General features: G+C 48.4%; 4 protein-coding genes across 4 annotated transcripts, besides 1 other annotated feature; all 4 read left to right on the plus strand.

The window, feature by feature from the left end:
- Nucleotides 1-14,123: part of a sequence feature (contig 1.55 1613..492661(-1)) that runs on past both edges of the window.
- On the plus strand, nt 374-3,782 carry ANIA_03290 (uncharacterized protein; the record flags this gene model as incomplete). The annotated part of the gene is made up of 9 exons (XM_050612499.1): nt 374-423; nt 490-612; nt 671-1,038; nt 1,104-1,660; nt 1,744-2,023; nt 2,081-2,271; nt 2,338-2,518; nt 2,583-2,970; nt 3,341-3,782. 9 exons carry the CDS (start codon nt 374-376, stop codon nt 3,780-3,782), a joined length of 2,580 nt encoding a protein of 859 aa, XP_050468414.1.
- ANIA_10403 (uncharacterized protein) lies at nt 5,263-5,862 on the plus strand (the record flags this gene model as incomplete). Its single annotated transcript, XM_050612500.1, has 1 exon — nt 5,263-5,862. The coding sequence occupies one exon, from the start codon at nt 5,263-5,265 to the stop codon at nt 5,860-5,862; it is 600 nt and encodes a 199-aa protein (XP_050468415.1).
- On the plus strand, nt 6,040-8,130 carry ANIA_10390 (DUF3176 domain-containing protein; the record flags this gene model as incomplete). Its single annotated transcript, XM_655801.2, has 3 exons — nt 6,040-6,593; nt 6,654-6,823; nt 6,881-8,130. 3 exons carry the CDS (start codon nt 6,040-6,042, stop codon nt 8,128-8,130), a joined length of 1,974 nt encoding a protein of 657 aa, XP_660893.2.
- On the plus strand, nt 12,786-13,071 carry ANIA_03288 (uncharacterized protein; the record flags this gene model as incomplete). The annotated part of the gene is made up of 2 exons (XM_655800.1): nt 12,786-12,831; nt 12,989-13,071. The coding sequence occupies 2 exons, from the start codon at nt 12,786-12,788 to the stop codon at nt 13,069-13,071; spliced, it is 129 nt and encodes a 42-aa protein (XP_660892.1).

Here is a 14,123-nt window from a genome sequence, read left to right on the forward strand (position 1 = left end):
GGATACCCTGGGAGAGATAAGGCACGGCTTGTCTGCTTTATCACCATTGTAGCTGAGTCTCTAGTAGCTCCCCCCTCCCCTGATCCCAAATCCACCTATCCATGTACGCAGCCTATGCAACCATTTAACAGTAATCATGCATGCAGTAGATTAGGGTCAGCAATCTTCGGGCTTTCTTCACTCAAAAGGGCAGGTCATTCCCCACGCGATCTCCAAAGGCGAAGCGCCTCGTGCGGGGCGAGCTGCCTAGCCTGCATTGGAGTAGGACCACGATACACGCTCTTGCCTGCCACATTTTCACTTCCACTCATTCCCCGATGCCTTGCTATCTGCCATATATCCTCGTCTCAATCTTGCCAGAACTGCCTTCACCATGGCAACCACCCGGACGGGCCAGCGTAAGCTGAAACGCACATCAAATGCGTACAATTCGTCTCCCTCGCCCTGTCTCTATACAGAAAGCAGATATAGCTGACAATTGGACTGTAGATGTGTCGCCTGCCGCCAAAGCAAGATCAAATGCACGGGCGAACAGCCCTGCGCCAACTGTCAGCGCCGCCGCGTAGACTGCCGCTTCCTCGAGACCGTCAGCAAAGTCATGGTGCCTGAAAGGTGCGTCTGGATGCGGATGATGATTAACGACGATATTGAGGCGTATCGTTATACTTAGGTACTTGCGGGAATTGGAGATGCAGAGGAAGACCGCGGCTGCGGCTGCAGTTAGCCATGGTGACCGGCAGCGACAGCCTCAACCCCAACGTCAGCTAGAGAAGGAGCCGCACGCGCAGACGCACGTCCACGAGGGACGAACACGGCCGGCCGTAAAGAGGACGTCGACGTCAGCATTTGGGTCCGAGGTCGGCGTTGATCTGGATCAGATGCTGGAGAGCAACGGCAACACCTGCTCTGCAGACACCATCGCCTCGCAGCCAGACGAGATCCCCCCCGCCGTCGGCGCGGAGCGCACCATATGGACGAGCCCATTCACGCTGCCGTCACGGATTATCAAGAAGAACCACAAGTCCAAGCGGAATTGGAGTACGCGCAGACCTAGCCCTGATCCTTTGCTTCCGTACTGACGAGATCTCCCGACAAACGAACAGCCTGGCTAGCTCCCACCTCCACCTGGTCCTTCACGACACGCCTCAAACTCATGATCGCGGAGAAACTCCATATCGAGTCGCATTATAGCACTCCCGAGCTCTTCGATGGGGACCTCTACCCGATCCAATGGTCGCCGCTGCCCGTCGGCTCACACCCGGATATCAGCAACCTACCCTCAATTGACCACGCCCTGTACCTCTTCAATACTGTCAAGTTCCATCTAGGCCATAACTTCTGCCTTATAAACGAAGAAGACTTCGTCCAGCAGATGCACGCGTTCTATTACGGAGACGCAGTCAAGCAGGTGAAAGAGTGCCGGCTCTGGTTCGTGCAGTTCCTACTTGTCCTTGCGTTTGCGAACGCGTTTCTGTTTCCCGGACACAAGAACCCGAACAATGCGAATGATCCGCCGGGGTCAAAGTTCTTTATCCGGGCGATGAGCCTCATGCCCGATCATACCAGCCTCTCCCGTGGAGGGTTTGTCGCGATCGAGGTATTGGCACTGACCGGGTTGTATCTTTACTCGATCGACCACCGGAGTTCGGCCCATGTTTATGTATGTCTCCATGGGGTTCTTGATCTTTTACTCTATATTATTCTATTATATTCTATTTTGTATCAGCTGACCCGTTCTCGTAGGTCGGACACGCCATCCGCATCGCGCAAATGGACGGGATGCACACGCAGCTGCCCGAGGACGAACTCGGGCTTGAAACGGTAGCCCGGTGCAGGAATCTCTGGTGGACGCTTTACGTTCTTGATAGGCATATTTCCTCGTCTGTTGGAGCGTCGATGACGCCCGAGGATAGCGATATCACCACGTTGCTGGAGCCGCTTACTGCTACTGCCTGCTCCCAGAGTGATACCACGCTCAGTCTTTCCGTGCGGCTGTCCCATTTGCTATCATACATTCTCTCCTGTAGGTTCATATTTTCTTCTCGACACTGGCCTGTATTTGGGCTTGGTGGGCAGGAAGCTGACAGCTATAAAGCCATATACAAAGCCACAGAGACCCAGCTAGGAACATTTCTAGAGACAACCAGGTCGATCCTTCATGTGCTTGCCGGACACGCGCGTGAAATTGAACAGATAATCCAGCTCAAGTTCCAGAATTCGGTAGATACCATGCCAAAGGGAACGAGACACATCACGCTTCTATACCACCAGGTAGGGAGCCTATCCTTCTCACCTTTTATTTCAGCAAGGATAACGGGTTGTCTGACGCTATAAAAGTGTGTGATCGTCGCAACTCGACCTCTCCTCCTCTCCGTCCTCAAGGAGCGCCTCCAGAAGCTTAATCACGGTGCGGAAGACTGGCAAAGTATCGTTGCGCCAACCAACGCTCTCATCTCAGCTGGGATCAAGTCCGCCGCGAAGACATTACAGATTCTCACGGACGAAGACAGTTTGCTAGGTAGCGCCTCATCCCTTCCTCTAGGTCTACCTAAGATACGCCGAGCGTTGCTGATGATGTACAGAAGTCTTCCTTCCCTTCGACATGGAATTCACCTACGCCGCGGCGCTGCATATAACGATGGCCAGCGCACTCTTTCCAAACATTACGGAAAGCCAGGACTACATTGATATTCAAGATGCCTACGCGATTCTTGACCAGATGGTCGTGCGGGGGAACCGGTTGGCGGGGGCACGCAAGTCTGAGCTCGTGCAGCTGGAAACCTTGTTCCGCGAATTGTCTGCTAGGATTGAACGGCGAGGATTGGAGACGCTCATCTTGCCCTGTCCAGCACAATCTGACCATGCAGAGTACTTTACTAGAATGGATGGCGGCGAGGATGTGAATGTCAGTGGATTGGCTGGCGCTGCTGGTGCTGCTGAGGTGACTCCGTTGAGTATGCCTGGGTCGCCGTCTGTATTAAACGGTGCAGGGGCGGGTGTTCAAGCGTCGAATTTGGGTTTTCTAGACAGTATTGGAATCTCGTCCTATGAGTTCTTTTCGCTCGTCAATCAGATTGCACCAGAGAGTGTGAATGTCTTGGATGCGGGAGGGGAATGGGACGGGCCCTTGTGAAGACTGGAGTGTGTAGGTCTACTGGTTGTAGAAATAGGACACAGCCTCATCTCTGCCTGTTTCGTTCAAGGACGTGTTTTTCCGCTATCTACTTTGAGAAAATGCCGATCTCGATGCTATGCTATCCCTCGGCTCCACCTGACAGCTCTCCTGGGTCTCGTGCCAGTGCTGTACTACGCCGAGAGATAAGAAATGGGGTTTCTTTAGAAATCAGCTTGCATGGAAACTATGCTCGTCGGAATACGGATTTTCGAAGGGGCGGGTGCAAGTGGTAGACCTCGATGGCCATAAGATGAGCGTGGTGCGGGCAGTGCATCCGCAGTATGTGGTGCAGCATGATACGGATCTGGAGGAGGATTTGGCGAGGCTGTTTGCGCGGGTGTTTGCGCCGTTTGGGAGGTGGCAGTCGCGGCGAAAGGCAATGCAGCAGGGACTACAGGGCGCAGCAGATGCAGTGACGGGGCTAGTGGCTTCGCTTCGGCTTCAACTACGCCTTTACACACACCTATCCAAGCAAGCCGCCGAAAGCGGGATGAAAGAGCCCCTAGCAAGTGAGAGAGTGCATGAACTAGATGTGCAGGTTGCAGATTGGGAGCGCAGATGCAGCGCTAATGGTCCAAATAAGGTAAGGAATGCGGATAGTCGTTGAACCGAAGATGTTCTTGCCGCATCCGCATTGCAGTGTCGTTGACGCAGCCAAAAACCGTGTTGATTGTTAAATCATGGCCGTAGCAACGGGCGCTAGGGACGAGACGCTCCGCGAACCCACAAACATCTCCCGGCAGGTCTTTCTTATGACTAGCCAACCTTACCCAGCTGCGGCTGAACACATTATTGGGAGTAAATATAGGAGCGTCATGTTTTTAGCGCATTAAGAGGCCAGGGACTATACAGCCTGCATTGACACCACCCTTTAGCGTATCATACTCCAGATGGACCTAAATGCATAGTTAACTGTACTCGCTACCATAGAAGTGATAACTGAGATCTACGGCCAGATGGTCGGCGCCAACATCGCCACAAATAAACAGCCTCACATTTACAAGTGTGCTAGATACCGTAACCCAAAAAAAAAAAAAAAAAAAAAAAAAACGGTTCTGACGGGAGATCTAATTTACGAAGAATAATCATCCAAACCTTCCAAGAACACTAAGGCCCCCAAGAGGCAGAGATTGCTTCCTTGAATACCTGAAGCTAACCCTGTTTGCCCTACTACAGTAAATTTTCAAAGACAGTAGATCTGCTTGCTATTATAGTTCTGGGCTCTAGAAGATTTATATACCTTGATTAGTATGTCAAGCTCTATCCACCAAGAGATTTCAGGAATCACATTTGTATGCGGTTAAAGGCTCCATTTTTTCTGCTTGTGAGCGTCGAGGTCGACCATCGGATAATTGAGCATGGTAAAGGAGTGAGCAGAACAAGCAGCTGTGGCCAGCCGGTGTAGATTGTATAGGGCGCACTGAGAAAGGGCGGAATGGAAACCACTCCAGCATGTATAGAGCAGTAGTAGTGGCAAGGAGGACCGTTATCATTCATTGTTCAGCCTAACCAGCGACAGCCACAACCGAGTAATTCACAGTCTATCTGACGATGGCATTGAAATAATTTTGAGGTTTCCAAAGGGTCAGGGTTGGAAGAATTCGGCCTTGCGAGAACAAGCGCACCTTAATAGCAAAAGCATCAATGATTCATCGACCGAATCCAGACATGCAAGCAGTGAAAAACACGACCTCCAACATCCAAATGAGAGCATCGGCGTCTATGGAGGCATCGACATTCTAAGTTTGCTTTGTTGTATCACTTCCCAACTCAGCGGCTCGCACGGTCTCACTTATCAAGGAGGATCACATGGCGCGACTTGCAGTCGCGCCCAGGAGATGATTGGGTTGTTGGAAGGGTGTATGTGGCACGGATGTTGGCTAAGACAAGGCTGAGTCTGATCTGTCAGAGTAAGCACTAGAGATAGAATGGGCGTCTAAGGGGATGGATCCTGATTGCAAGTGGTCTCTCTAAAGAAACTCTGTTTATGTGAATTTCAAGGCTCGAGGTGACAGAATTCCGCCTCTATCACTATAAAAGTCCATCTCGTTGATTGTCCATCCGCCTAAACCACGGCCACTCCCATCATGTCCTCTTGTGATGGGGCCTCTCCCAACTGCCACTTTACTTGCCCGCGAGGAAGCAAGTGGTATGCCTGTTCGGATGAGCCTCATTTCGTGGGCTGCTGCACCTCTGCTCCCTGCAACAATGCCACCAGTTCAACGTGCCCGCAATCCGATATTCGGCCTGCTTCGTTTGACGGAGCTCTATTCGATCGCATCCGGCCTAACAACTGCATCAACTCTCGTCCGGACTACTGGTTCACTTGCAACTTTACAGACCCTCCGTTTCTGGGATGCTGTGCGATTAATCCCTGTGCCAACGGCAGCTGTCCCTTGGAGGAATTGATACCTGCAGCCTGGAGTGCCAACGATCCAGACCAGTACGATCTATTTTCTGACAAGAAACCTACCACTAATTCGACGGCCCATTTATCATCTGGGGAAATCGCCGGGATCGCGGTTGGGAGCGTCGCTGTCTTCGTTGTTATCCTTGTGGCCCTCTTCCTCCTGATAAGATGGCGCCGGCGGCGCAAGAAGCTTCCTTCATCACCACAGCCATCAAAGGTTTCTGGCGATTGGTACGGAATGTACTCTTTACGGCCTCAGGGGGGTAGCCCAAAATAGCAAATGAAGGGTCGGGGTGTCGAATTCTAGTCCACATGTTCAATCAAACCAATGATGCGCTGTCATTACCTATGTATGATTGCTCTAGCGCGGGGTCCAGAAAACACGCTGTACGCATGCATGGTTAGCATGAGGCTGGCTCTCAGGCGCAGCCTTCCAAGCCCCCCTTTTTCATGAATGCGCCTTATCCATAATCAAATCGTGGTTTTGTTTCGCAATCTCCTTGAAGTAGGACTAACCTTTTGCGCAATAATGACATCCTCTACTGAAGACCCAGAGCCTACTCAGGAGCTGCTGGAAGATGCTCAGGGGGGGTTAGAAGACGTTGATGACGGAAACTTGGTCATCCAGGATACTTCCTCGTCGGCATCGACAATGTACGAGGTCACTAGGGAACAATCAGTGGCACTGAGAATCAGCAACTGGTTTATTCTTGAAATTCTCGCTACCGTTGTATCTGCCGGTGCCCTAATAACTCTAGTTTCGGTGCTTGCCATATATGATGGAAAGCCCCAACCGGACTGGTACTACATGTCACTCAACTCTTTCATTTCCTGGCTATCCACCATCTCGAAAGCCTGCATTCTCTTCTACGTCAGTGAGGCTTTGGGCCAGTCCAAATGGGTATGGTTCGCACAGAAAGTACAGCCTATAAGACATATCCGCACCTTTGATTCAGCGAGCCGAGGCCCTTATGGGGCTCTTGAGTTAATATGGACTCTCCGCGGGAGGTGTGTTTCCTTTTGCATGGCAGGATGGGCACGCTTTTGCTAATTACCACGGCTTTCAAGACACTTTGCTGTAGTGGGTAGCCTGGCGGTTACCTTGGCACTCGCATTTGATCCATTTGCCCAGAACCTGGTTCAGTACTACGAGGGCAAAGTGACAGACACATCGAATAACGCTACGATTTCCAGCACCTCCTACTACGGAAACTACGGCGGTCTGTTCCAGGCGGATGGTAGGTGGCTGCCTGCCTGATGATTATCTCCACACTAATATAAACTCGAACTCTCAGCCTTCTCGGTTGAATATGCGCTCAAAACGAACGTATACAATGTCTTCTTCAGCAGGGACACAGAAACGCCCTGGTCGATACCTCGGTACGGATGCTCATCCACCAACTGCACGTGGGATCTGGTAGTATCCTTGGACGCCAGGGCTCTGTGCGCCAATATCACCGAGCATCTGACGCAGTCGTGTAAGTATACGTCCGTGGAAACAGATTCGCGTACCGGAGAAGTTCTCAATTGCACTGCAAGTCTCCCGAAGAGCCATATCGACGCATGGGCTCTGCCTTATGACCCAGAGAGCGATGTCGCTCAAGCAGTAGGCTTTGTTGTGAAAGCCGCAGACTCTTCGCAGGCTATCATATACACGAACGCAACAACCAGTGCGATCCAGTTCGTCGAGCCCCTGATGACTTATCATGGCTCGCCCGTAGGCCTCAGGTGGGAGGCCACAGAGTGCACAATCGAGCCTGTCGTCCGCAGTTTTCGTGCGTCCGTCAAGAACAACAATTACAGCGAAGAAACAGTTAAGATTTGGCCAGATCGCACCTTAGTCAAGATGAATTACACCGATGATCCCGATTACCTTGACACATATCCAGATTTCGCCTACACTAACGACACCGACTACCAATGGCACTTCTACCCACCCTGGCCTGGAGAATTGGCACACCTAAATCCACCACACAATAAAGTCTTCAACTACACCCTTTCAGCTGAGAAGGCCATTGGGAAATTCCTCCGCACCATCCTGACGGGCTACTACTGGCAAAACACGACCGGTTATGGGTATACGCCCACAGAACCCGACGCAGCTCTGTATGCATCCCAGGACGTCCTTCAAGCGTTCCATCGCGAAGGAAGAAAATCGTGCAGCGACGTATCCTGTAATGTTGAGCCAGGCAGATTTAACCGCACCATGTCAAACATTGCGCAGGCAATCTCGAAGACCTTTCGGGATTCGCAGGATACTACTTACGGGCGATCGGAGGTGACAGTCACCCATATCGCCGTGCGATGGCAGTGGATTTCACTTCCCATCTTTATTTGGCTGTTGGGCACTATAGCGCTCTTTGGCACGGTGTGGAAAACCCGACAGAAGAGAGCGCCCAGGTGGAAAAATGACCCACTGCCACTCCTGTTCCTGTATACAGATGGGCCCAAGCAGGATGATGGTTTAGACGGGCCAAAAGAAAGGCGGATCACTGATATAAATACACTAAAGGTCAAGTTGCACGGGGCCAGGTCCCACGAATAGCTTCGCAAGCATGGCCCAAGGCTTTAGGTGAGAAAGGGTCTGAAGATTATGACTATCTTGCCTCGCTAAAATCAACCAAATTCCCCCAGACGTACGAAGCCTCGCTTCGAATAGGTTCGTCTAGTCGCAAAAACTCAACCTGCTCTGCAAATCCTCAGCCCAAAAGACGGATTGAAACATCATTAAACTATATAGCTCTCTATACCCTAGTCCCTATCGAACCGCACTGCCTCCCTTTCCTCCGTCCTGTCTGTCCTGTTGCATGTCCTCCCTTCCCTGGTTCGACTGATTGATCGCTAATCTTCTTTCGTCAATTATCCTTACTATACTGTTGTGCATGCCCGTACAGGGAAAGAATGGGGGCAGATTGAAGCCTTGTCGACTAAACATACGTAGCCTACAGAGGAACCGATGCCTTCCATAGGCTCTCTTGATACAAGACAATTTCTTTTCCGATCCGAACGATGTTGGTCAGTTATCCGAACAAAATAGCAATAGCATTGGTCGCAAGACTAGACTTGTCAAGATCGTAGTATCGCTGTTTTCGAATACAGTAACGGTCGACGACCGGCAGGGTCAGGGTTATCGTGTGGGAGACAGAGAAGCATATGTTGATACTATCTGATACGAATATATCATGTTGAGCCTCGTGTCACGTGCCACGTGATCTGTATGGCATGATCTCTGGCCCCTGGCCTGATCCCTCGAGGAGTTGTACATTGAAGAAGTGACAACTATCGTCATCAAGATAGAGAATCAATCGTCTTATGGCATCCTATCCTTAGTAGGCTACGTTCGTGTAGTTGATGCAGCTTCCTTCTACCCTTTCCCCTTTGAGCATTCATAACACTATCAAATAATCTACTCAAAACAGAAGGCGTATGCCAAAGTGCCTAAAGTCAGCTTGTCTAGATTATTCCTTTCCTCAGGAGCCCCCCATTTCTGCCCTATTTTCAAAGCACTTAGCTGGTGTACTCGTCGCGCACAACAGTAATGGCATCCCCATCCGACGTTAGCACTGTAGCCCTAAAACCTTGCTCTGATGTTGCTTGAATTGCTCTGTTCTTTGGTCTAGAATGGCTTCCCATCAACTAGGTCGCATCGATCACATGTCTGCCATACATTTTCTGAAGCTCGAAAATCAATGGATGCTTGAGGATCAGCATTCCACTATATCCTTACTCCCTTGGTCCGGTACTGTACCTGGAAGACAAATGGCCCGGTAAATCGTGCGCGTCGAGGGAGCACTTGGGAACGAATACTGTAGGGCGGTGTGACATTCCAGCAAGTTTTCAGCAAACCGGTTCGGAACAAGGATAACCCGTGGGCTCCGCCCCCCTCGATTTCCCGATCTTTAAGGTGAACCACCTCCCTTAGGTTGGAATTCGGCGACTATATTTGCGTACGGCCACAGACAAACCCCCTATCGTGAAAACTGACCGCAGAACGTAAACGATCAAAGCTCGAGATTTGTAACCGCTGAAAAGAAACCGCCGTACGTGCGCCTGAACGCCAACAACACCGCGCTTTTAAGAAGGGTTACCTTCGACTTTGATATGGGTGAAGTAGGAAGGCAAGGCGATTCCAAGAGTCTAGATTGCAGCCAACATTACAAGCCAGCTTCGGGAACTGTTGTCTAGGTAATCTCCCCATCAGAGCGTAGTATGTTTTCATTACGCCTACCAAATAAAGGCACAGTATAGCGGTAACACCGGTCTCCAAGAATATTTCATGTCAACTTGGAATAGGACAGTCTAAGAGTAATCTAGAAGTTATGACACCTTTTTGGCTTAGCGGTATATTTTCCTCGGTATTTTATTAGAGAGAAAAGAGAAAATTGCCGAATACTCAAGACCTGGGTGGGGAAGAATACAGGATTCAAACTATCAAAGGATCCACCAGACATTGCTTGACAATTAACGTAAATCCCGGGCGGTAGGTGCGTCCCGGGCGGAAGGTAGTTTTCTCGTCCACCCCAACGCGTTTATCAACCTCAACTTTCAACAACCATCATGCCACCAAAAGCACATAAAACAAAGCAAGATTTAATTGAGTAAGAGGGCAGGATATAATGCGCGATTCAAGACATTAAAAATAGAAAATTTCAAAAAATTGCGCCCGCAGCGCGTGCATACAAAATTCATCCCAATACACTTCAAGGGAGACTTCATGGCCGCCAATCTCAAGCAGAACTCTGCAACCACCAGCATAGGCTATCCCTATATTAAGAAGAGGTCTTGATAGGATAAATAGTATTACTTGACATTCATGGAGCAGCTCCCAGGCCCTCGCGCGTACGTGAGATGGCACAACTTATCCTGGATGAATCCTCAACCCTATCTTGACTGATTAGAAAGAACTGGGTAACAGAGTTTACAAAAAGGCGCCCTGAAATCAAAACCAGGTTTGCTTGGAAGATTAATCATCAGAGAGCACTTTGTGAAGATCCCAAGATAATTCACCCATTTTTCAATGAGATACAGAGGATTAAAGTTGAGTATAGGATATTAGATGATGATATCTACAACTTTGATGAAGCTGGCTTTGCTATGGGCCTAATTGCAACAATAAAAGTAGTATCTTGAGCAGAAATGCCAGGCAAACCATGGCTTATACAGCCGGGGGATCACAAGTGGGTTACCACTATTAAATGTATTAATTCAACTGGATGGTCAGTTCTATTAACTATTATCTTTAAGGGAAAGCACTATAGAGAGGGATGGTTTGAGGAACTCTCTATTCTACATGCCTGGAGGATTAAGGTTAGTAATAATAGATAGACTATAGATATAATTGGGCTTTGCTGGCTTCAAAAATGCTTTATTCCAGCTATACAGAGGTGGCAAAGGGGGGAGTATATACTCCTTATTCTAGACAGCCATGGAAGCCACTTGACCCCGGCCTTTGACACTATATATAAGGATAATAATATTATCCCTGTCTGCATGCCTCCTTATTCATCTTACTTCCTGCAACCCCTGGATGTGGGCTGTTTTAGCCCCTTGAAGAGGGTGTACGGATCCCTGATTAAGCAGAAGGCACGCCTAGGATACAACCATGTTGACAAGCTTAATTTCTTAAAGGCTTATTCAGAAGCCTATAAGAAAGTCTTTATAATAGAGAACATTCAAAGCAGATTCAGGGCAACTAGGTTATATCCTTTCTTACCTGCTGCAGTACTGGATAAGCTGTAGTTAAGACTATTAACTCCTACACCCCCCCCCAAGCAGAGGTACTGCTTTAATCCCCTCCTCTCAACTCTGTATGCCTTATACAGTCTGTCAGGTATATTAAAAAGCTTTATCAGTCAAAAAGCTTCTAAAAGAGGGCTCTAGGAGTCCTTCAAGCCCCTCAAAATAGGCGCTGGATGAATTTGTAAAGGGCTGTGAGGTGGCTATTTACAATGCTAGGTTGCTGGCACAGGAAAACAAGGATCTCTGCTTATTTGTAGCAGATAACAGGCAAAAAAGAGTTGTTCTAGGTGTCTAATAACTCCTACAGATGGACTCTTATTTAAAGAAGCCAGGGACCTTATTTCATCGAGGAATAATAAATTACAAGCTGGTGGGGGGGGTTCAAGCTCCAGTACCCTTCCAACTTCGGAGAGACTTAGGCGCGCCCCCCCAAGGTGTACAAATTGCGGAGTACAAGGCCATAAAAGAACAAGCTGTCAGGTTCCCAATCATCCTTAGTTTATTTAGTTTGGATAAGAATTGATCGAGTTATTGAAATCGAAAGTTTGTATAGCAGTGGGGTGGATGAGAAAACTACCTTCCGCCCGGGACGCACCTACCGCCCGGGATTTACGTTACCGCTCAAGAATTACCTAAGCTTGCTTATATAACTATAAAATATAACTAAGAAGTTTCTATCAGCCCGAACTCAAATGTTCCATGATAAAAACTAGATCTCGCAACTACTTCGCAAAATGGGGAAGTTTCTGCAAGTGCTAATGTGTAAGTATCTCATCTGAGGATTGCACGCTGATAATGCTAATAAGAAGCAGCATGGAGAAAAGGTGCCAAAAGGAGAACTCCGCGACCAGAAAAGAAGAAATCAGATTTCAGTGACCTTTCAAGTCCTAGCGAGCCTTTCGGTTATCCACCCTTCAACAAAGCTGCTCCGCTTGGCTACCGACCAGCTGATAAAAAGCTCCCATATTGGCATCGAGAGCGTGCTCCCTTGTTCTGATGTATTTACTACCTCATTAGTTGTTTCCAATATTTCTCAAGGAGTACGTATGAAGAATGATAGCTGCTATATCTGATTGAGAGGCTGTAACCGCCCTTAATTTCTGTTGCGTCGCCGTCCTAGGAATTTGCCGCGACATCAGAGGGCGGTCACAGCCTCACATGGTTACACCTTGGTGACAACCAGAGGGGTTGATGGTGGTAGCTTTAGCAGTCCACTGCACGAGTATTCCATGAGCGTCGTGTTCTTAATACCCATCAAGACAAATATGGCTATAAAGTTGAGGGGTCATATAAGGGAGTGAAAAGAATCAACTTTTCTACTATTGCAGCTTGAAATGTCGTTGAGCCCCAGTTCAAGATACTAGAGATCTTGTTAACAAGATCAAATGCTCTGTCTTTATGTGTCGTTCGCCACATATTAATATTGGCCATGCAGTAGTTACCCTCATTCTCATCCCAAAAATGAGCCCAGAGCTCACGCGAGGGCCCTTCTGTGGTTGCAGAAAAGGTAAGCAGCGGACAAGTGCTTGCCATACTTGGCGCTAACGTTTTCAATGGCTGTCCCTCACAAGCCTTATATAGCGCCTTTAGAATCTCGATCGCTGATGCACCACCCACTGCTGCCTGGTTTTGTGCTTGGTAGAGATTACTGCCTGTTGCTCCAGATTTTGCTTCAACAAGAAAGAACGGGAAGCGTAAACTAAGTGATGATAACCCAGGATCGCTGATGAGTGCACGGGTCTCCTGAAGGTCATTTAACAGATATTTTGTATTACTGACGTGTCGAGATTGTAATGCGATCACAAGTACTTGATCAGAGATCCCTACTGATATGTCGGGACGGGGATTTTTTTAAAAGAACGGAGTTGTAAGTGTTTGCCCAGAAGTTATTGATAGAGGCGTCTCTGGCCTCTCCAAAGTAGAATCATCTGCGAATTGTGCCGATAAATTTAAGAGAGGATCCCCTGAGATGTCATTGCTTCGATGATTCTCAAGCTCTTGAACTCTGCTTTGATCAAATAGCCGTTTTTGGGAACCGAAGGTCGTGATATCAATGGTTGATGAACTTTGGGTTTAATATCAGGTTGCCATTCTATTAGAAAAAAAAAAAAAATAAAGCGTTAGCTGGTTGAATATTGAATTTTGTTAGAATGTACCTCTATTTCGGGCAACCAGTAAGTTTGAGGACTTTAGGCCTTTTACAATCTCATGTAAAAGATCTGTCCACTCAGTTACTTCCGGCTTGGGCCATGCTCAATTCCATAGATTTGTTTTGAAGCTTTGATGCTAAAGATTTAAGGGTGGCAGCTTCTGCTGGGGGTGATTGGAGAACAATATTGATTGTGTCTTGTATTTCTTCAGGCACCTTCACATCAACAAGGATCCCTGCACGGAAAAGTGTTCGTGTACAGTAGGTAGAATCGCTCGGCCTTCGTGGACTAGAGGATCGGGATCGAGATACAGATGATGTAGAAGGTGGAGGAAACGTCATGTTCAGCTGTCCTGCTGCCATCTCAAGCCGTGCTAGATACTCCTGTCTCAATAGAAGGAGAGCAGAAGACAATGGATCGTGAGCTAACTTAGTTCGCTTATAATCAAGCGGAAAAAGTATCGTCCACTCCTTGCTTCATTTTGAAATCTCGTAAACTAGTGATGAGAGAAGTCACTAGCAAGACTGTTTTGTTGTCGTACAGTTTGTAAGCATGCATTCAAGGATCCCCTCTAGCGCGGATAAACTATAGTCCATCCTCCAAACTCAATCACAAACACGCAAGCCCACTATAATGCAATTCAAACCTG

The sequence above is a fragment of the Aspergillus nidulans genome, chromosome VI, assembly GCF_000011425.1.
Source record: "Aspergillus nidulans FGSC A4 chromosome VI".
Lineage (NCBI taxonomy): Eukaryota > Fungi > Ascomycota > Eurotiomycetes > Eurotiales > Aspergillaceae > Aspergillus > Aspergillus nidulans.